This window comes from Benincasa hispida, chromosome 8 (genome assembly GCF_009727055.1).
Source record: "Benincasa hispida cultivar B227 chromosome 8, ASM972705v1, whole genome shotgun sequence".
Classification (NCBI taxonomy): domain Eukaryota; kingdom Viridiplantae; phylum Streptophyta; class Magnoliopsida; order Cucurbitales; family Cucurbitaceae; genus Benincasa; species Benincasa hispida.
This window is the reverse complement of record NC_052356.1, coordinates 14,418,766-14,442,764: the sequence shown is the minus strand read 5'-3', so window position 1 is coordinate 14,442,764 and position 23,999 is coordinate 14,418,766. Positions and strand designations below refer to the sequence as shown.

At 38.5% G+C, this 23,999-nt stretch overlaps 1 protein-coding gene across 19 annotated transcripts in view; it reads right to left on the bottom strand.

The window, feature by feature from the left end:
* Window positions 1-23,999, bottom strand: part of LOC120082881 (general transcription and DNA repair factor IIH subunit TFB1-1-like) — a 35,618-nt gene that overhangs the window by 3,898 nt on the left and 7,721 nt on the right. For 18 of the 19 annotated variants that reach the window (XM_039038268.1, XM_039038267.1, XM_039038266.1 and 15 more), the window contains 9 exons: window positions 19,300-19,426; window positions 19,123-19,198; window positions 18,884-18,979; window positions 18,703-18,747; window positions 8,594-8,650; window positions 8,293-8,448; window positions 8,091-8,156; window positions 7,782-7,905; window positions 118-174 (listed from right to left, as the gene is read on the bottom strand). In XM_039038268.1, the coding sequence (XP_038894196.1) occupies window positions 118-174; window positions 7,782-7,905; window positions 8,091-8,156; window positions 8,293-8,448; window positions 8,594-8,650; window positions 18,703-18,747; window positions 18,884-18,979; window positions 19,123-19,198; window positions 19,300-19,426 (804 nt within the window). Of the gene's footprint in view, window positions 1-117; window positions 175-7,781; window positions 7,906-8,090; window positions 8,157-8,292; window positions 8,449-8,593; window positions 8,651-18,702; window positions 18,748-18,883; window positions 18,980-19,122; window positions 19,199-19,299; window positions 19,459-23,999 lie in introns of all 19 variants that reach the window. The other variant, XM_039038269.1, reaches the window with a different exon arrangement.

Here is a 23,999-nt window from a genome sequence, read left to right as displayed (position 1 = left end):
CAGTTACCAGTAATAAATTTTTCAATGCATGATAGAAGTAAAGTTAGTGACGAGCTCAGGGCGCAATTGGTGGAAGAACAAGAATTAGAAAATGAAATCATTATAGGCCATACTAACCATGTCTAGACTGCACGAGTGCTTCCGCTACTGTCCTAGGATCTTCCAAATCCACGTCTACTCTCAATTTTGTAAAGCATCAATTCAGAAAATTAAACAATCAGTTTTTTAGGATGAAATACAAAGAAAATGTACAAAGCAAAAGAGGTTCCAAAAAGAACTTCCTAATTGTCTACCCATTCACCCCTTAAGGTTCCATTCTATTTATGATTCAGATGGAGAATCAGTGGGTCATGCAAGTAGTGAGGAACTTGAATATTTTCAGGCACACCTAGAACATGTTGATCATAATTCAAAGGTCTATTTCAGGCAGTTTTGACACCTTATTTCAAAATGTTCAAAAGGATCAAGCATATAAGTCATCCATTATTCTTGCCAAATTTTCTTATTTGATTGAAGAATGTGGTTTGCAAATGAAATCAATCCTAAACTCGTTCATCATCAGTTAAAGTCTAGCTGGATGGCTTTGTTTACAGCTGAAATAATTAAGGTAACAACCCATCAAGTTACATGAAAATAGATTATATCCCAGACTTGCTTAATCTCCCCTTTCCTGGTTTTGGAAATCTTACAAACTATTGCTCTCCACCATGCCAAAGAGCCACTTCGTGAGCAAGCGCAACTTCATTCTATCTTCCCCAAATCACAAAACTAATATTGAGAAATCAAGTAAAATTACCTATCAAGATTTGTAAGAGTAACAAATTTTTTCACCAATGAAATGAAAAATTACATAAGAGAACCCATCAGCATTCAAAAGAAAGAAAAATCTGAAGCATAGCAATTACAAGACTAAACCCAAAAACATAAGCAAATAAGTTCGAATATACTTTACTTTTACGGTACATTTGGGGTGCAAAATTGGATTGAGTTGGAAGTATGCATTTTTATGGGGGTTTTTTTTGTTTTTTCATTTTTTTTTTTCGTGTTTGTATTTTCTACTTAATTTTTTGTTAGACCATTCATGTACACACATATTTCCAAAAATTCTTAACACTAATTTGAGAGGTAAACTCAATAAATAAAAATATATTTTACAATTTTCTACATGCAAGTATTGCCCTTAATGTAAACAAAATACTATTACTTATATATCAACAACCCTACAACATACTTTAATGGTTGTGGAATGTTTGAGTTCAACATGCACAAAAAAAATAAAGTTGCAATCAATGGTCGATGTCGATTTATATGTTCCATAAATATATATATAAACATGACCAACAATGAGCCGATTTCATGCATACAAAAAAAATATTGTTCACTAAGATAGTCAAGCTAGTCAGTCCTACCAAATAGATGCAAACAAATACCTCTTCTTAGATTGTGACGAGATTGTTAAAAAGTAGTCAATCTTTTCAATATTTGTGACAAGTAGGTCTATAAGGATGACCTTATCATCCCCAAACAATCCTCAATGTTAAATTATTATCAAAGATGACTATTAAACACTATAAACTAATAATTACAAATTTGTATTTCAAAACACTTTCGCCAGTCGAGTTTTTTTTTTTTTTCTTTTTCCTTCTTTTCACATTGATTGGTCAAATTGGTCGTTTGAGTTTTTCGTTAGAGATAAACGACAAAGTTGGTGGTTGGCGTTGGTTGCTCGAAGTAATCGTCAAAGTTCGCCGCCAGAGGTGATAGTCACCGAAGTTGATCATTAAAGGAGGTCTTCACTGGAGTTGGTTACCTAACGTAAATGTCAATGTTGGTCGTCAAAGGTGGTTGTCACCGAAGTTGATCATCAAAGGTGGTCTTCACCAGAGTTGTTGTCGAAGGTAGTTGTCAGAGCCCAAAGTTGATCGCTGGAGTTGGCGCTCAGAGTATGTCGTCAAAGTGGCACCGATAGTTGCAAATGGTGGCCGATGGGTGGAGCCATCGAAAACATTGGAGGGAGTGTTGGGTTGAGTCAAAGTGGTGGGTTGGTAAAAATAACTCAACTTTACAAACATTTTAAGTTTGCGGGCCAAACATTGAGTTGATAATTTTTGCCAACTCAACCCAGTTAAAGTTGGTGAGTGGAACACCCCCTTAGACATATTCTTATCACTCCCCCGTACATGTAAGCTCATATATGAATTTTGTTTACAATACGGGGTTAACTCATGCCATGATTCACTTCAGCACGGCCGTCCTTGTCACGAGGCATTGTTTTCACGATGATTGGTACAATAGTATGTGGGCCTTACAGATACATGTTTGTGACCGATATGCAATCAATCCGATTGAAGCCGATCGGGCTCTCCTTAGATGTGAAGATGAACAACAAACTTGGTACAAGGTTGGTCCGTTTTCCCTCAGGTTCACCCCATGGAGTAATAGCTCGGGCACGACGAACCCAATTGTCCCCTGCTATGGTGGTTGGATCAGAATCAGAAACCTCCCTTTGGATGGTTGGGACGATCGTACCTTTAGGTTCATTGGGGACACTTGCGATGGCTTCGTGGAAGTTGCAAAGAAAACTTTATCTCGCCTGGATCTTTTAGAAGCATCGATTAGAGTCAAGGAAAACAACACTGGTTTCATTCAAACTATTGTTGTCATTCCATCTTCATCTACATCTTCGAGAATGGTACAAATAGACCCATTCTTTAACAACAATCAATTTCTGGGCTTTGTTGCCAGAATCCATGGCTCTCAGCCCCCGGATGGTCGACCTCCTCCTGGTGATGCGGCAAACGATGCGCATGTTGACTTACACAAGGGTCTCCTTGGACTGTACCCGATGTCAACATCTGCACACACTTTGTAGGTACCCCCTTCTGACCCCACACCTACCTGTTCTGACCCACCCCACAACCCACAGCCTATACCTATCTGTCCTTCCTCTTTAGCCAAATAGATCGACCCACTTTCCATTAGCTCACCTGAGCCCATTACATCCACCATTTCAAAAAAGCCCATTCCTCGGCCAATTATCTCACCCGAGCCCATCCTCCAGCCCTTACCTGTTGGGCTTCCCTAGCGCCTCCCATCTTATCCCATCTAAAGCCCACCCCTTCCCAAGCCACCCTTCCACAGTCAAAGCCCACTCCTCAGTCCAGCCCTCCCATGGCCCCATCCCCCTGCACTCCCCAACTCTTCTTCAGTGCAACCCAACCTTAGCCTCGATAAGCATAGATCTTCCCCCCTTGTCCTCCAGAATCGATCCCCCTTCAGACCAAGCCCAACCATTTCCTCCCGCCATTCCCACCTTGAACTCACCCCTGCTTCCCCACCCGTTGATCCCCCCTCCCCCCACAAACTATCCATCACCATTCATAACAAGCGGTCTTACCTCGTCTCTGGTACAAAACTCAGCTCTTCGATTTCTTACCCTTTTTCCTCAGACCACAACAACTTAGACCTCAGTCATCTCCCCCTCTCTTCAGCTCCTCCCTCACCGTTCTCTCATCCCTCCTCCCCTCCCCCCGACTTCTCCTTACAAAACACGTTGGTAGGTGCCTCATTGATGGCTGAGAGCAACCTAGAGCCAGAGAACAACCTTGCATCAAGCCCTTTTAACTCTGCTTCCCACCTTCGGATTGTGGTTCCCTGGCTCCTGGAACATAACCTGTACATTACAACAATTCCGTCCACCTCAAAAAAGCTCAAGCGATCTCAAAAACAAAGCAAAGCATAAACGAATTAAAAAAGCTCTACTCAATCAATTATGACAATGACCTTCCTAAGGTTTACCTCGGTGGGTCGACCACCTCTACATGATCATTCTATCTTGGAATGTTCAAGGCCTTAAGGTCTGGGAGAAGCGTGCGGTTGTGAAAAAACTCATCTTAAAACACAATCCGACAATGGTCATTCTTCAAAAAACCAAGCTTCAAGTCGTGGATCGTTTTATCATTAAGTCTCTTTGGAGCTCTAAACATATCAGTTGGTCTGTGTTGGAGGCCTCAGGAACTTCGGGGGTATCATCCTCATGTGGAATGACCCATCTATCACGGCTAGAGAGATATTTAAAGGACTACTCACTCACAATTCAATTTTTCTTGGCTGATGGCTTTTCTTTTAGGCTCTCTGGTATACATGGCCCTTCACGGGCAAAAGATAGACCTCTCTTTTGGCAGGAACTATATGATCTTCAAGGCCTTTGCACGCAAAATTGGATCTTGGGTAGTGATTTCAATGTATACAAATGGTCCCATGAAAGATCAAGCACTAAACCCCAATCGGCAAGTATGAAAACCTTCAATTCCTTCATTGATGGGGCCGATCTCCTAGACATTCCTCTACATAATGGATCCTACACTTGGTCTAGTTATAGACATTACTCGGTTTTCACACTCATTGACCGTTGTTTTATCACAAATAGTGTCCAACGGAAATTTGCATACACCTCATCCAAGAGATTGGAGAGACCAACGTCCGACCACTTCCCTATTTTGCTATCCATTGGAGGTTGACAAATGGGGTCCCACCCTTTTCCGCTTTGAAAATATGGGGCTGTTGCATAAGGATTTTGAAGACCTTGTTGGTTATTAGTGGAGAAACACCCTTTTGCTTGGGCGTCCGGGACACGGTTTTATTAATAAGCTGAAGGGCCTTAGAGAAGTCCTGAAAGCCTAGAACAAAGAAACCTTTGGTTGTGTCCACACGCAAAAGAATCAGATTATTGCGAAAATCACTCTTCTTAATGGTATGGAGGAGTCATTCGATTGTTCCCCATCCTTAGAGCTCAACAGAAGAGCCTCAAGGCACAGTTTCTCTCGTTGGTGGCCATGGAGGAAACTCTTTGGAGACAAAGATGCAAAGCCACTTGGCTTAGTGAAGGCGACCAAAATACCTGTTTTTTCCACCGTATTGTAGCCACAAGGAGAAGGCAAAACACTATTCTTGAAATTATCTCCACAGCCGGTGTGAGTCTTCTCTCTAAATCAGAAACCGTTGAGGAATCTTTCAGCGTTTCACCGGGTTGTACACCAAGAAGAACAACCTCCCTACCTTTCCTACCTGTAGCTATCCTTCCCTCACATTTCAACCATCTTCACAGCTTGAATCCCCATTCAATGAATAGGAAATTTGAGGGACTGTCTGCGCTCTTGGTACCAATAAATCTCTGGGCCCCGATGGATACACCACGGAATTCTATAAAAAAATCTTGGCACATCCTTAAGCTTGACATATTGAGAGGGTTTCAGGATTTTTTTAAGAAAGGTATTGTCGACGCCAACCTTAACGAAACTTACATTTGCATCATCCCCAAGCGATCTGATGCTAAAATAGTTGGTGATTTTAGGCCGATCAATCTAACTACCGACATTATAAGATTTTGGCTAGAGTTCTCTCTGATAGGTTAAAGACGATCCTCCCTACCTGATTTCTAAGCATCAGTCCGCCTTTGTTCAAGGGTGCCAAATACTGGACGCCTCGATTATTCTCAATGAGCTTATCGATGAGTGGACCAGAAAAGGAGAAAAGGGAAAAAGAGCATTGTGATTAAATTAGATATTGAAAAGACTTTCGACACAGTTGATTGGGGCTTCCTTGATGCTTCATTGGAAGCTAGAGGTTTCGGTAGCCTTTGGAGGAAATGGATTATGGGTTGTATCTCATCCCCCAGTTATTCCATCATTATCAACGACTGTCTAAGGGGTAAAATTCATGCTTCAAGGGGCATTAGGCAAGGAGATCCACCATCTCTTTTCCTCTTTAATGTTGTTATTGATACCCTCAATCGCATGCTATCTCAAGCCGAATTGGATAGAAAGATCCATGGTTTTTCTCTTGGAACTAGCGAGATTTCCATCTCCCATTTACAATTTGATGACGACACCATCTTATTTTCTATCTACAAGCATGAACAAATCAAGAATTTGTTTGATGTCATTGATGTTTTCCAATCCTGCTCTGGCCTATCCATCAACCACCACAAATCAGAGACTCTTGGCATCAATTTTACCCCACACAACTTCATGACATTGCCGGTTTACACAGTTGCAAGGTTGGAGTGTGGCCTAACACCTACCTAGGGTTGCCTCTTCACGGAAAGCCTAGAACTCTCTTTTTGGGCCCCTGTGATTGAGAAAATTGAGCAAAGAATTAAAGCTTTGGTCTTCACTCTTCATCATACATCACCAAGGGGGGAGGTTAACTCTTATACAAGCCTCGTTGAGCAACCTTCCAACTTACAACCTATCCCTCTTCAACCTCCCATGCAAGGTGGCTAATATTATTGAAAAAATATATCGAGATTTCTTATGGAAAGGAAAGGAAGAGGGTACGAACTCTCATCTTGTTGGATGGAAGAGAGTCATTTTCCCTCAATCTATGGGGGTCTTGAGGTTAAGCTGAGAAATGAGAGGCTCCTTGGGTGGAAAGATTTGCTTTATGGCGCAAAGTCATCATGGCAAAATTCGAAACTTCCTTGTGTGGTAATAAAGTCGATATTAGATCCATGTACTCTTCTAAAGGTCCTTGGTAAGCTTTGCACCATCTCCAACCCCTTGTGGATCAACATGTCTCTGCCATTTTGGGCCGTGGGATCTCCATCTCTTTCTGGCATGATGCTTGGGTTGACAGTAGGCTGCTGTACACATCCTTCCCAAACCTATATGCTTCGTCTCTCGCTAAAGATGCTATGGTCATTGATCTTTGGAATGGGACAAATAGTGGATGGAACATCCACCTTCGTCGCCATCTCAATGATGTGGAAACTAAGGAATGAGCTAATCTCTCCCAAATTCTCAACACCTACCAGCCCCTACAAACCGAAGATGGAAATTGGAGTCAAATGTTATTTTCTCCACCAAGTCTTGGATTGATTCTCGATATACCAGCAGTGGGTTGCCTTTGCGATCCCAATTAACAGTATTTGGCCTGACCACTACCCTAAAAAGGTTAAATTCTTCCTTTAGGAGCTTTCGCATAAGGATGTCCTCACTCATGATAAGCTCCAACATCATAACCCTTCCTCTCCGATGTCCCCCAACTGGTACTACCTCTGTAAAAAGGACAATGAGTCCCAAAGCCATCTATCCATATTTTGTGCTTTCTCAAGGACCTTTTAGAACATTATTCTTCCGCCTTTCAATTGGCATATGGCCTTTCCTTCGGATATCAACCTATTCCTCTCCCTTGTTATTGATGATCATCCCTTCAAAGGGAGAAAAGGCCTCCTTTGGAAGAATATCGTTAGAGCTTTCCTTTGATTGGTCTGGCTTGAATGGAACAACCGTCTCTTCAACAACAAAACCCAACATTTCGACCTCTTTTTTTATCATGTGCTGAACATTGCTATCTCTTGGTGTAAATTATCTATGCTTTTCTACGGTTATAGTTTCGATACTCTTTTGACCAATTGGAGATGTCTTTTGTAACTCCTTTGGATTTGGGGCTTCTTTCCCCTCTCTTTTGTAATATCATATATCAATGAAATGTCTCTTATAAAAAAAAATAAAATGATAGGCTAAGGTATATTTGTAAAACAGTAAGCTAAAAACAGAATCTCCACTCTAAGTAATCTACCTTTCATATAAGTCGGACAGTCCATAACAGGTTACGGTATACTTGACCTTTATACATATATTTTCATTGAAAAGGAAACAGGGCTTTTTTTTTTTTTTTTGATCTTTATATATATTCAACAAGGAGTGTCTATAAATTAGTTAAAACCTTTACCTGATAACTGCAACAGAGGAATATAATTTAACAAGTTGGAAACTAACCTATAGTTCTGCCCTCAAGAACAACTGCACCTTGACGATTAAGGTCTTGTGACAAAGTCCTTCGATAGTGCTCATTTTGTGATTCAGTTATTTCCTTGCCACCATCACGAAAGATTCCATGATCCTGATTAAGAAAATTTGCATCAGCCAGTAAGATAAGAAGGCCACCAATCTAAATATAACAATTTTAAAAAAAAATAGTTCAAAGGAATACAAAGGGAATAAATAACAGTTTGAACAAAGATAAATCCTCCATGAAGAACCCAAAAAAAAATCCAAACAACACAAAAATAAAGGCCACTAACATACTGGAAGGTGTGTGTAATCATCTCCTAGATCAGCTTCCAAATCCAGTGTAGGATCAACATGCCGAATCTAGAAATAACATGAAAAAAAAAATAAATAGAATTTAATCTGGAATGACAGAAGTGATCAGAAAAACACCACCAGAAGTACTTTAATAGGGAAGAAAACTCCAAAAAGGTTTACATTTTTTTAAAAAAAAAACCACCTTTTTCCGAATTTCAGCAGCCAATATCTCATCGTCCTTCAGAAAAAGGGCAAGTTCTTCATCTTCAGCAGCCTCTGCTGCAGCTGCAATAGAATTTTTTGTACTATGAAGGTACTCTGCTCTAAAATATTTTGTCCAGAAGTCTTTCTCCGACATCTGTCATTAAATATAAAAAAAATGATAAAATATATTAACATTTTCTATATTTAATTTATTTAGTTACCTTCATCAACTACACCACCGTTAAAAACAACAAGAAAGAAGAGGATAACGTAGTCACTATTTTCAGTATTGGCAGTACCTTATTGGGAACATGATTAAGGAATGCCTGGTGAACAGCTGGTTTCAGGGCAAAAATCTGAACGAGATAAAGAAGAAAAGCATATTAGAAAGAATGTTCAAACTACGTTAGCATATTATAACTCTACTCCATAAAAGGGTTGCACAACTCGACTAACGTGCACATGTTGGGACCAATATCAAATGATACCAAAAAAAAAATACTTAGATGAGAGATAACAAGCCCAATACATGTTTAGTCCTTTTCTCTCTCCTCTCTCCCTCTCCCCGTTTTTCCTCCTTCTAACCGTCGTCAGCCTGATTTTGAGCACTCTCCGACTGGCCACTCTCCTGAATTCCGACCATATTTTGATGCTCCAACTTCATTTTACTAGCAATGGAAGTGTTTAGCTACAAGACCGATGATTTATTTTACTCCATTTGGTTCGACTCCACCTCATTCTATGAGGAAGATGTTGAGGCAAGCAAGAACGTGGCCCTTCCCAGCTCCCAACTCCAATGGTTCATTAGACAATCTATCCAATCTTCTCCAAAGGCCTGATGATCAATTTTTCAAAAGAGACAACAGAGATGACTCAGACCACAAGATTATCAAAGTTCAGAGCTTCATCCGGATGGTTTCTGAGATGTATTTTTGGCCAGCCTCAGGTGGAAGACATTACATTCATGTTCTTCTGAGTACCTCGCGACAAGGATGGCATTCTTTCTTTGGAATGCTAAGAGATTTTCAAAGCAAGAAAGATTCAGCAACCCAACTAAACCCCCAAAATGCAAGGATGAGCATTAGTCCGTCTGAAACCTGTCCTACACAGCCTTCTATCTCCAAAAACCATAAATCTAGCTTTGTAGATAGCCTGAAAAACAAGAAGACTGTACATTCAGTTGAATCCTCCTTGCCAAATAAGAGCTCAAGAGCCAACCAGTGCTCATCCCCTTGTTCCTTTATGGAAAAGGAGAGCAAGTATTCTTTGAAAACCACAAGTAGTTAAGCAAGATTTTAACGACCTTTGGGTTATTTCAAGATTGTTGGTGTTTGATGATTGGAGAGAGATAGCTACGGTGTTGGAGGACTCTTTTAATACAGAAGTGATTATTAATCCCCTGCAAACACATAAGGCGCTGATTCAAATCAATGAAAGCAACATTGAAGATTTAATTGAGAACCCTGGATCGAGCTCAGGCCGTTTCACTTGTTATTCGAAAAATGGAACAAATTCCGACATATTAGACCAATGTACACAAAATGATTTGGGGGATGGTTAGTGATAAAAAACCTTCCTTTGGATTATTGGAACAGGGGCACTTTTGAAGCCATCGGGGTTCATTTTGGTGGTCTGGAGATCATTCACACGAAAACGTTAAATCTCCTCAACTACTTTGAAGCCAAAATACAAGTCAAGAGAAACGTTTGTGGTTTTATGTCAGCAACAATTGAGATTAAAGATGAAACTCGAGGCAGTATCTTTCAATGTATTGACCCACCTAGCATCACAAGAGGAAACTTTTTTTTAAAAGATTTCACCAACCCAGTGGATTTAGTTCGATTGCACCAGGTTGCTCAAGATGAAGGTGTGAAATGAAACGCTTTAAATCCAAAATGGCTCTTCCTCACGTAGAACAAGCCGAGCTATTCAAGGAACCTATTTGGAATCACTGATATGGTAGTTTTGCATCTGGTGAAGCAACCTCCGATAGAGAAACAAACCTCATCAGCAAGTTCAGAGACCTCCTTGTCCATTCGCGTCACCTGATGTTTCAGATTCAACAAACGGTTTTGGTGTGAACACATCCGTGGAAAGTGAAAAGGCAGATTCAATGAGGAGAGAGATAGAAGGCAACAGCCAATTGAATGGATTCTCTAGCATGCCTACACGTGTCAATTCCCACATTGATAACCAACCGTCTTTTAAAATTAAGACCAATGATATTTATTTGAAAGAAGATCAACGGTTAATGGTCCCCACTTCAACAGATGATTACAATTCCCTTGACTCAAAAAATAGCAATATTGAAACAGAGGAAGTTTTAGCTCCCTCGTTAGTTCCACTTTGCAATGCCCTCTATTCCGATAACAAGGGTATTAAATCAAACCAGAGAAGTTCTTTCGTCCAATCATGCTCTAAATATTGTCGTGCAATAGACTCCATCTTCAAGTCTCAATAATAGAACATCTAGAAAGGGTACTCCGAGTAGGGAGGATGGGGGGAGGAGGAGAACGTTGTCATCCAACTCCTATTCACTCTACAGAAGACGCTCACATTTGTTCAAGCCGTTTCCCAAACATTTCATCAGAAATAAGACCTCCTTTATCAATCATGGTCAACCATAGTTAATTCGGACCTACGGGAAGAATGTTGTGTAAGAGTGCAAATTCCTTGTCTCCCTACTAAAAGGTCAGTTCAGACATATTCTTTGAATGATAAATTTCATCTTTCTAAATTCAAATTCTCAGCAACAAATGTATCTTTTATGCGAAGTACTCCAAGTGAATCCTCAAGGAACACTAAGACCAAACATCAAGATTCTGACGTTGATTCAGCAGTAAGTTCTAGTAGTGAGGATACTGAAAGCTCAGACGCAAAGGAAGCTCAAGGAGGGGTTGAGATTGAGAACGACTGTGGAGCTGACTTTAAAACATTGTTTAAATCAGACGAACAACAAGTATTTGGCCATCGAAATTTACTCCAATCAATAAGAAAGAAATTCCTCAGAAGTTGATCCTCGTAGTAGAAGCTTGTGATCTAATCCTTGGCTGATTCAAAAGGTTAAAAATCCAGTAGACTAGCTCCACGGCTTATTAAATGACACTTCCAAACAACTGGCAATTAAAAGATAATTAAAGAAAATAAATCCAGACGTTGTACTAATTCAAGAAACAAAAAGAGACACTTTTGACATAAATTTCATCCAGGCAATATGGAGCTCGAAAGAAGTTTGTTGGTTTTTTATTGAAGCTCTTGGAAAATCTAGGGGAACTTTAACCATGTGGGATGAGAGCAAGATAAAAATAACTGAAGTATTTAAAGGAGGACACTCCTTATCAGTAAAATGCACTACAATTAATAAGAAGATTTGTTGGATCACTAATGTATATGGGCCAACAGAGTAGAAAGAAAGAAAGTATATTTGGCCAAAGTTATCTTCCCTTTCCTCCTATTGTGTGGAACCCTGGTGTATTTGGAAGAGATTTCATTATAACTCGAAGGATCCAAGAACATTTTCCAGTGGGAAGAATAACAAGAGGAATGAAGAAATTCAATGACTTTATATCTACAACTAATTTATTTGAAATCCCCCTCTCAAATGGTCGTTTCATGTGATCCAGAGAAGGCATTGTGGTTTCCAGATCACTATTAGACCGATTTATATTATCAAATGGTTGGGACGAAGCATTTGAAAATACTAGTCATTAGAAAAGTGCGAACTATTTCAGATCACTTCCCCTTGTTGATTGAAGCTAGATCCTTTGAATGGGGCCCCTCACCCTTTCGTTTTTGCAACAGTTGGCTGCTTGACAAAGATTATTGCCGGATAATGGGAAGACATTTGAGATGTAGCAATCATCAAGGATGGGCAAGATATACTATATTTGCAAAATTAAGAAGTCTTAAGGTTGTTCTAAAGAAATGGCATGCAGAATCTGTAGATAAGCAAAATAAAATGGAGGAAAGACTATTAGACGTGATTGATCAAAGTGACAGATTGTCCTCACTGCAGCAAGACTTCAGAATGGCACAAAAAGCTGACCTAATGGCTTTCTACCGTGTGGAAAAAAGGAATTTAATGCAAAAGAGTAAACTAAACTGGCTGAAATTAGGTGATGAAAACACCCGCTTTTTCCACAGATTCTTGGCAGCAAAAAACAGGAGGAATTTGATTGTGGAATTGATAAATGATCAGGAGGGTTCCGACTAACTCCTTTCGTGAAATTAAGGCCCTGGTTTTGGGCTTTAATATGAACCTCTACTCCAAGACCATTGGAGTAAGATCTATCCCAATTAATTTGGAATGGGCCATGGTATCAAAATATCACAACAAGCAATTAGTATCTTGCTTTAGTCACGAAGAAATAAGAAAAGCCATGAAGTCGTTGGGAAGAAATAACGCCACAGGTCCAAATGGCTACATGGTGGAATTCTTCATTAAATTTTGGGATCACTTTAAAGATAATTTTATATGCCTTTTTTAGGACTTTCACGGTAATGGCAAGCTAATTGCATGTGTAAAAGAGAACTTCATTTGTTTGATTCAGAAAAAAGAAGATGCAGTAATGGTCAAAGACTTCACACCGATCAGCCTCGCCACCTTAGCCTACAAAATTGTAGCAAAAGTGTTAGCCGAAAGATTAAAAAGAGTAATGCCCAGTTTTATAGCTCATTCACAAATTGTTTTCATTGAAGGAAGACAAATTTTGAACTCGATTTTAGTAGCCAATGAAGCAGTTGAGGATTAATGCTCCAAAAAGAAGAAAGGATGAATATTTAAGATTGATTTGGAGAAGACTTATGACCGAGTAGATTGGGACTTTTTGGAGAAAGTCTTAGTTGAAAAGGGATTCAATTCTCAATGGATAATCTGGATAATGGGATGTGTAGAACCCAAAATATTCAATTTTCATAAATGGAAGACCTAGAGGTAGAATCCAAGCCACCAGAGGAATTCGACAAGGTTATCAACTCTCTCCCTTTCTCTTCCTACTTGCGACTGAAGTTTTGAGTGCTCTCATTGCTAGGCTTCATGCGAAAGGGAAGTTTGAAGGCTTTATAGTTCGAAAAGATAAAGTTCATGTATCACTTCTTCAATTTTTCGATGATACACTGATTATTTGCAAACATGAAGATAAGATGCTAGAGAATCTTCGAAAAACGATTGATTTGTTTGAATGTTATCCTGGCCAAAACGTAAATTGGGAGAAATCTGCCATCTACGGAGTGAATATTGAAGAAAATAAGGTACTCGTTGCCTCTTTACTGAATTGCAAAGTTAATTACTTACCTACTATGTATCTTGGATTGCCCTTAGGGGGATATCCAAAAAGGGTCTCTTTTTGGCAGCCGGTTATTGAAAAAATTCAAGACAAATTAGATAAATGGAGGAGATTTAATTTATCAAGGGGAGGAAGAGCTACTTTGTGTAAATCGGTTTTCTCTAATAATCCAACCTATTACATGTCTTAATTCCTTATACCTGAAAAAGTAATTTCGAGAGAAAAATGAGAAATTTCTTTAGGGAAGATCACAATGGAGGTAAAATGAATCACCTAATCAAATGGGAGATGGTCACAAGGGCACAAGAGGATGGAGGTATTGGCGTTGGTGGCCTCTGAAACAAAAATTTGGCATTGTAAGCTAAGTGGGGATGGGGATTTTTCAATGAAGACACATCCTTAGTTTTTTCAATTGGCATACTACTGGCAAATGTAGTCTAAGCTTAAGGAGCCCTTGGATTAGTATCTCTAGATCTTGGATGAAAATTGAAGCCTTGGCACTCTTCAAACTTGGCCATGGCTGCAGAATTGGATTTTGGTTAGATCCTTGGATTGACAAAACTCCTCTATTTGAACGCTTTCCTTGTTTATTTAGGATTGCTGTCAACCCAAAAGGATCAATAGCTGAACATTTGGACCATTCCTCCTCATCTTGGTCCATATGCTTTTGAAGGAATTTGAAGGATGAGGAATTAGCTTAACTTATGGCCTTGTTTGGCCTTATTACAGAAATAAGAGTATCAAACAGCCCAGATAAAGAGGTTTTGGTCCTTAGAAGGCAGTGGAGTTTTCACGGTAAAATCCCTTGTTAAACACTCATCATTCGCTTCCCCTTTGGATAAACAACTAGAGAAATCTCTTTCAAAAACCAAAAGCCCTCGGTGTGTTAATATCACATTGTGGATCATGTTGTTTGGTGCCTTAAACTGCTTCACAGTTATGCACAAAAAATTGCCCTCCCACTGCCTCTCCACATATTTGTCCACTGTGTATGGCTGATTCGGAGGAGCTCCAACACCTATTTTTCGACTGCAATTATGCAAGAAAGTGCTGGTTACGGTTTTTTGAATTTTTTAATATAAACTGGGTCCTGGGGAGTGTTTTCCATGCTAATGTTTTGCAGGTTTTGACGGGTCCTTTGCTTAAAAAGAGTGCCAAACTGCTGTGGAATAATAAGGTGAAAGCTTTGCTGTCTAAATTATGGTTTGAAAGGAACCAATGAGTATTTCACGATGAGAGAACCACTTGGAGCGTTTTGATATTGTTCAACTCAATGTTTCGTCTTGGTGCACTCCTAAGAAGCACAGACACAGATAAGGATACATGATACGGATTCGATATGATACGGCGATACATTAATTTCTAAAAAAACTAAGATATGGATACATTGAAGATATGTTTTATATATATATATAATGTCTAATTAATTGCTATAATACTTATTTTAAGTTAGATTAAAATAGATTCAAGAAGAGAGTGAAAACTTGAAAAAAAATCTAGTAACGTCAAGTGATTGTAGAATAGACGGTAGATATATATATATAATGTCTAATTAATTGCTATAATAATTATTTTAAGTTAGATTAAAAAAGATTCAAGAAGAGAATGAAAACTTGAAAAAAAAATCTAGTAACGTCAAGTGATTGTTGAGCGACTAGAATGGACGGTAGGAAAGAAGTAGAAGATGAAGATTGAAGAATGAAGTTGAGGATGAAGGGGGTGTGAATCATGATTTAAATAGTGAGAGAGAAGGGAAGAATGAAGATTTAATTACGTTTCGGGTTTTTTTTTATTTTTTATGTTTTTATCCTTTTTAATTTATTTTGTTTTGAATTGCTCAATTTAAGTGAAATTTTATGTTTGGAAGTGATTTTAAAATTGTTGAAATCACTTTTGTCATTTTTAAAATCACCGTGAAACGTGTTTAATTCTTCAAAACTAATTTTGATGATATGAAAATTGCATTTAAAAGTGTAAAATTGAAAATTAAATTAATTTTGAGTGATTAAAAGTGTGCTTTTGAGTGATTTTAAAAATGAAAAAAGTGATTTTTGATGATTTTACAATCACTCCTAAACATGCACTTAAATAAAATGAGTTGTGGGTTAGGCTTAAATTTGAAAAAAAAAATTGACCCATGTATCCCCTTCACGAATCTGGAAGCAGATACGCGTATCTGAAAATTAAAAATAAAAATTAAAAAATCAGATGCTTCAAATCACGTATCTACCACGTATCTGGATGTATCCATATCGTATCCGTATCTGTACCAATTCTCTACACAATTAGAAGTATCTGTGCTTCCTAGGTGCACTCTTTCCAAGCATTTTGCAGATTTCTCAATCCAAGATCTAAGTTTAAATTGGTGGGCAATCACTTCTCCAGCTTTTTAGAAATACCTTTGATGTCTTTGTAGTCTTTGATTGGCTGTTTTTATAACTCAAATTTACGGAAGTTGTGGTACTTGAGATGCATTAGTCCTTGTAGTTTGTTTCTTAGTCCTTGTCAAACTTGAGTTATATTAGTCCTCATGCCTTGATTTTGTATTGTGCATATAGTTAAGATTTTGTTTTGATAGTTGGATATGATGATAGTTGGATATGTTTTGATAGTTGGATATGATGAGGGTGTTAAGGGGGTGTCAACCTAGTTGAGATGCCCAGGTGCACCTCATGATCCTTAGGTTCTTTTACTATTTGCATCCATATTGTACTTTGAGCTTTTGTCTCATTTCATTAACTCAATGAAGAGACCGTTTTCTTTTCCAAAAAAAAAAAAAAAAACAAAACAAGCCCAATACATGATGCATAAAAATCAGAGGAACTCTAGAAGAAGTGACAATGCATTTTTTTTTTTTTTGGATAAGATAGAAGAAGTAACAATGTCGAAACCATTGTCTTTTAAAGCAAAGGATATCCTCGAGCACTAGTCCTTAGACCAATGCAAGATGGAAAAATAAAAATGAAGTGTGTGCTAGAGTGTGGCGAGGCACACAGCATACAAAAAATAAATTTTCTAGAGAAAAGGCCTTAGAGAGGTGAGGCATGAAATATACCAAAAAAAGGGAAGAAAATTTAATATAGTGAAAAGTGAGATGAAGAAAGAGTAAAGATTTGAGTGAGAGAAAGGAGGAGAGTGAGACAAACAAAATAAAAGTGACGGAAAGATAGAGAAACTAAGATGGTACAAAGGAGAGTATGAGTCAGATAGATAAAAAGGAACTTGTCATATGATCGAAAACTCCATAAAGCAAACTATTATCCATGGAGACGAATTGCTATAATAAAAGAAGTCTTAGGATAGGTACCTGTTTGTGCCAAGGATATACATTATCAATAATTGTTTATTTATTATTTTTTTTCTAGGAAACAAATATCTCATTGATGTAGAGAAATGAGTACAAATGAGTACAAGAGTCCATTGGGTAGTGAGGGTAATTAAGTTTTTTTTTTTTAAATACTTGTGAGTGTCTAGGCCAACTTACATGCACCTCGACTAATCTCACAAAACAACCCACCTAACCCTACAACATTTGGATGCCAAGGAAACTTGTAGGATAGTAAATCCTAGGTAGGTGACCACCGTGAATTGAACCCAAAAAATCTTAGCCTTCTAAGAGTGTAGTTAGGTTGTAATTACAAAAAGGAGACAATCTGTTCCATGACAATATTAAGAAAGTGAAGGAATCAATAAAGGGTGGAGTCTATGCATCTTTTTGTCGAAGATATGACCATTACACTCAAATCAAAGGCTCCAAGTGAAAGCCCTCTTGAAGTTTAACTAAAGAGTTCTTTTCTCATCTTTGAAAGAGTGACCCACTAAAACACAGGAAAGAAGGGAGAAGATGTCACCTAGGCAAGTTAAATTCCACCCGAAGTCCTTCTCAAACCTAACACTTGTCTAACTTCACCACACAATTCAGCCACTCCTTAATCAACAAAAATCTATCAATTCTAATATGAACCCTACTATTGGCCAAAGTTAACTTGCCATTTAATGGGGGGAGGAGGGGGGTGTCAACAAGATTACCTTCTTTTTTTTTTTGTATTTTTTGATAAAAACAAGATTACCTTCTTCAATGAAGGCATTAAAGAGCTTCATGCACCTGATAGACAATCCTTATCAGCTGGAGGTCTGAACACATAATTCATCCCAAAAAATCCTTTACATTTAATCCTAGGGGGCCATACACCCCGGATGTCCAAAACAACCTCATTTTTTAATTTGTAAAAGGGTAGATTGATACAATAGAAACCTCTGGTAAAATGGCCACCCATAACCCAGCAGATAAAGTACATTACGTAGTCCGTTGGAGCTGAAAAAACTACCATCCCACGTTAACAAGATCCCTCCCAATGATTCCACCGAATCAAGGCTAACCCACTCAACCTTCTACCCCCAAAAAACTATTAATCAGCTAACAATCATACAAATGACACTTGGTTTCAACGAGAATAACAAAATTCGGAATCTCTAGTCTTGGGTAATAACTTCTTTATCTCCAAATTTCTTGTTTAATTGGAGGGCTTTTATTTTTTGTCTTCTCTTCGTTGTAATGCATGGTTCTCTTGGGTTTGTTCTTCTCAAGTTTTTTGGCTCTTCGCTTTATTTCCTTGTAATTTGAGCATTGGTCTCTTTTCATTTATCAATTAAAAATTTTGTTTCTTTAAATAAAAAAACAAACAAACAAACAAACAAACTTTGCTTGACCTTCCCTCCTAACCCCTACACATTCCAAGATAAAATCTTCCTCTAGATTTGTCCCAGCTCTTCCCTCCATAATTAACATAACAATCAAGCTTCTAAGTTCCCAAATCAATTTTTTACTTCCTTCCCTCAGGGCTCAGGCTTTCTTTAGACCTTCAACTTTCTTTACCTTAGAGGTTAACTGAGAAGTTTTTGTTTCCTTTCAATTATATATATATAAGGTACATAATGTACAAGTTCAATATAATAACAAAGGAAACGAAAAGATCAACCTGAGCAAATCTCAACTAGTTAAGACATATACCTTCGCCTATGAGAACATACTTGAATAAAATAAGTAAGTTAAGAAAGAACCTCTACTTGATTATACAAAAATTGGGGAGGGGGCAAGGAGGGAAGAATGAATCAAATCATGCCTGATATTTTATCTCCGGTGTCAAATTAAATGTAACCTTGTTTGTCTGAAAGTAGAAAAAAAGATAACAATGTTAAATTCCGGAGCAATTAAACCAAGCAGGGGGGAGGATTTGACAAATAAGATATTAATGATTAATAAACTAGGCTTGATACGGTAGGAAAAAGGTAATGATGTTGTACCCGACCATCAGACATTGGTTTGGTATCCAAAACCATTGAACTCTTAAAACCAATCAGTTGTTTTGACTTTTTGGAGTTGTCCCGTTCCAGTAATTTCTGTATCAATTAGTCGCAAAAAATATTATATTTGTATCAAAATATACTTTGTGAACAAGATCAAATTAGATATACAATCAAAGTTCTAAAAAGGTCAGCTTCAAATGCAGAATAGATAAACGTAAAAAAGGTTATCTCTTCACCTTCCTTGCTGCCCAAAACTCAGATTCAGTCAACACACCACCAATCACAAATTGTTTATGGAGTTTCTGCAGTTCACTACAGAATAAATGATGAGCTGAGAGATGTTACGTGGCTTGTTAAGCATAAAGCCATAAAGGTTGACTTCTTGTTTACAATGATATGGGTCATCAGTCTACCTATCCTCTTGCAAACATCTCATTCGGAGTTCCATTTCTGATTTACTGAGCTGTTCATGAGGAAATGCCGCCACAGGCCTCTCAGGTGGAGCTTGTGCAGCCTCTCCCGACTTTGCTAAAGCACTTCCTGGAGAAGGCACCAGATGCCAAACCATCAGGCTAGAAAATCAAACAAATACAGGAAAAGGGTATAAGTACAATGTCGGACAAAGAATAGAAAAATATTGCAAAAATTATTTGAATGATTGCAATGAAGAACAGAATAGGTTATACGTGTTCCTCGGATTGCAATTAGATAGTACAAATTCCTAGGAAGAGATTCGAGAATTTTCCTGTACTCTTTCAAACCCAAGTTAATTGGACAAAACTACGGAATGATTCCCTACCTAAACATCCTCTAATCTTAACATATTATTGAACCTCCCAACTTCCTTATCTTTCCCTCTAACTTATTACTGAGTTGTGTGTCTGAGGTGTCCTTATAAAGTTAACTGATTATGGCATTCACCCTTCATCCCTCTGTCCTAATTGCCTTTCATGAATAGTCAAACTAATCAAGGGGCTTGTCAATGCATGGGGATGTTATAATTCTATAGTTAGGGTTTTCCATTCTTGTAAATATTAGGTGATATTTTCCTTTTCTATGCTTTGTACACTTGTATATATTCATATCTTTGGTGAATGAATAGAGTATTCTGATTCTTTCTCAAATCTAAGAGTTTTACATGGTATCAGAGCTCTCTAAATAAACTTAGGGTTTTTGTGAACCTTAGAGTTTGAGAATTTAGAACCCATTTGTGATACGTTTAGGGTTTTGTGGAGAGGTGAGTTTACACTTTTGCTCACAGTCGCCGTCTTCGGTTCGTTCGCCGTCGTTAGCCGCCACCGCTGTCGCCGAAAAAAGAAAAAAAAAAAAAAGCTGTTTTTTTTACACTGCCCAATCCAACGTGAAGTCCAACCACCGATCTACAAAACCCCAAAGTCCGGTTGCCATCTGACAAGCGCGTGAGGCTCACGCGCCGATTGTTCCAGTTTGCTGTCCGTCCACGCACCAGCGCGTGCGCCGCCGTTTTTCGTCCGTCTTCTGTGGATTTCCTCAGTGTTGTTGGCTCTTCTTGGTGGTATGTTTGTTTGGGATATATAGATATTCTCACTGCTTGTAAAGACATCTCTTCGGTAAATTAAGGTTTGATTCTCTGCTGCCCAGTGTCTTTGTTTTTGAGGTAATGGCTGATAAGAAACCAGTAGTCATGTCTGAGATTGTTCCTATGGTGTCAAAAGTAACTAAACACAAGTTGAATGGATCCAACTACTATTCATGGAGATCAAATGTCCGCCACTTTATTAGGAGTATGGAGATGGATGATCACATCACAGAAGAGTCACCGATTGATGCTAATAAAAAGATTTGGTGGCGGGACGATTCAAGGATGCTTCTACAAATCAAGAATTCTATTGATCGTGAAATTGTTGAACTAGTAAATCACTGCGAATCAGTCAAGGAACTATTGGAATATTTGGATTTCCTTTATTCAGGGAAAGAGAATATTAATAGAGTGTTTGATGTTTGTAAGACTCTATATCAACCTAATCAAGGAGAAAAATCTCTTACAAGCTACTTTATGGAGGTTAAAAATACATGTGCGTAATTCAATGCCTTGATGACAATCAGCACAGATCCAAAAGTTCTAATGGCTCAACGAGAAAAGTTGTTTATCATGAGTTTTTTAGTAGGTCTTGCACCTAAATATGAGATGGCCAAAGATCAAGTGTTGTCAAGCTCAAAATTCTCATCGTTGGAAGAAGCTTACACTCGAATACTTCGTACTGAAAGGACACAAGCAGTTACATCATCTAATTCTAGTGGTGCTTTGATTGGGCGCACAGATGATTATAGAGGTAATAAGGGGTTGAATCAAATAGCTTCAAAGGTCATCCAAATAAACCAAAGATCAAATCCAGGAGGTGTTGTTTGCTATTATTGTCATAAACCTCGCCATACGAAGCGTGAATGCAGAAAGTTGTTGAATAAGGGTCAGAGGATGCCATCACCCTCTACACATGTCGCCTCTACTCCTAATAATCTTGACAAGTCAATTACGATTTCTGCAGAGGAGTTTGCTAAATTTCAGCAGTATCAAGAGTCATTGAGGGCATCATCTTCTACTCCCATTACGGCCATCGCAGAGATAGGTAACATTTCTAAATGCCTTCTTTCCTCCACGTCAAAATGGGTCATTGATTCTGGCACTATACACCATAGGACAGGTAACCTCAGTTTATTCTCTAACCTTTGTACATCTACCTCTTCACCTAATGTCACTATAGCTGATGGAACCTCCACTCCTGTTTAGGATCAAGAACCGTCCATCTTACTGAATCAATTTCATTGTCATCAGTTTTAAATTTCCCACATTTCTCATTTAATTTGATTTCGGTCAGTAACTCACTCGTGATTTTCATTGTCGTGTCTCCTTTTTTCCTGGTCATTGCTTATTTCAGGATCTTATGACGAAACAGAATATTGGTAAAAGGCATGAATTTGGAGGTCTTTACATCTTTGAACCACAAACACCTACGGCCATCAGATGCTCAAGTGTGTCGTCTCCCTGTGAAGAGCATTGTCGTTTCGGTCATCCGTCTATCTCTGCATTGAAGAGTCTTCATCCACAACTTCAACATTTGTCTTCTTTAGATTGTGAGTCATGTCAATTTGCTAAATTTCATCGTTTGAATTCGAGTCAATAAACGAGCTAGTGCTCGTTTTGAATTAGTCTATTCTGATGTTTGGGGTCCTTGTCCTGTTGAGTCCAAAGGAGGACTTAGGTATTTTGTTACATTTGTCGATGATTATTCTCGTGTTACATGGTTATATTTAATGAAAAATCGTTCTGAGTTACTTTCTCATTTTCGTAACTTCCATGTTGAAATTCAAACTCGGTTTAGTGGTGCTCTTAAAATCCTACGAAGTGATAATGCTAAGGAATATTTCTCTCATACACTCAAGTCTTATTTAGATGCTCATGGCATTCTTCATCAATCTTCTTGTGTCGATACTCCATCTCAAAATGGGGTTGCAGAACGAAAGAATCGTCATCTCCTTGAGACAGCCAGAGCTTTGACGTTTCAAATGCATGTTCCAAAATCCTTTTGGGCTGATGTTGTTTTCACAATTTGTTTCTTAATAAATCGCATGTCTTCTTCCATTCTTAAGGGTGAGATACCTTTTCGTACTTTATGCCCCAAGCAAAATTTGTTTCCCATTCCACCCAAAATATTTGGTTGTACCTGCTTTGTTCGGAATGTTCGACCTCAGCATACCAAACTGGATCCAAAGTCCTTAAAATGTATTTTTCTTGGTTATTCTCGTGTCCAAAAGGGGTATCGGTGTTATTGTCCTAGTCTAAATAAATATTTGGTCTCTCCTAATATCACTTTTTTTAACATACCCCATTTTTTTCATCACCATCATTCTCTCCGAATAAGAGTTAGGGGGAGAACAAGGAATTAGAGGATGATTTCCTTGTCTACACAGTTATTTCTCCCCCCGATCCTCTTCCTGATTCATCTCTACTTGTGGCTACCTCTACTTTTCCACCCATTGTTAAGGTCTGTACTCGACGACAACCTCCTTCAGTTCCATGCCCTGTACCAGAGTCTTCTTCGTCAGTGGATCCAGAAACGAGTGATGATCTCCCTATTGCTCTTCGTAAAGGTAAACGTACATGTGCTCATCCTATTTCCTCTTTTGTTTCATATAACCATTAGTTGCCTTCCACATGTTCATTCATTGTATCCTTAGAGTCTGTATCCATCCCTAAAACTGTTCATAAGGCTTCGTCTCATCCTGGTTGGTGTGCCGCAATGGTGGAGGAGATGACTGCCTTAGATGATAATTGTACTTGGGATTTAGTTTCTCTCCCTACAGGAAAGAAAACTATCGGTTGCAAATGGGTGTTTGTGGTTAAAGTCAATCCTAATGGTTCTATTGCTCGGTTAAAAGCGCGCCTTGTAGTGAAAGGCTACGCACAAACTTATGGCGTTGACTACGCTGATACTTTTTCTCCTGTAGCAAAAATGGCATCGGTGCGGTTGTTTATTTCATTAGCTTCAATCAATCATTCGCCTTTACATCAGCTTGATATTAAAAATGCATTTCTTCATGGTGATCTTCAAGAAGAGGTGTATATGGAGCAACCACCAGGGTTTGTTGCTTAGGGGGAGAATGGAACGGTGTGCCGCCTTCGTAAATCCTTGTATGGATTAAAGCAGAGCCCACGAGCTTGGTTTGGAAATTTTAGTCAGGTGATTGAAAGCTTTGGAATGCAAAAGAGCACGTCAGATCATTCGGTCTTTTTTAAGAGACCTGAGGGTGGTGTCATCTTGTTAGTCGTATATGCGGATGATATTGTGATTACCGGTGATGATGCTTTAGGTATCCAGTCTCTAAAGACCTTTCTTCATAGTCAATTCCATACCAAAGATTTGGGCATGTTGAAATACTTCTTAAGAATTGAGGTAATAAGAAGCAAGAAAGGAATTCTATTATCACAAAGAAAATATGTACTTGACTTGTTGACTAAAACAGGAAAGCTAGGGGTTAAGCCATGTAGTACCCCAATGATGCCCAACTTACAGCTCACAAAAGATGGAGAATTGCTAAAAAGATCTTGAAAGATATAGGAGGTTAGTGGGAAAAC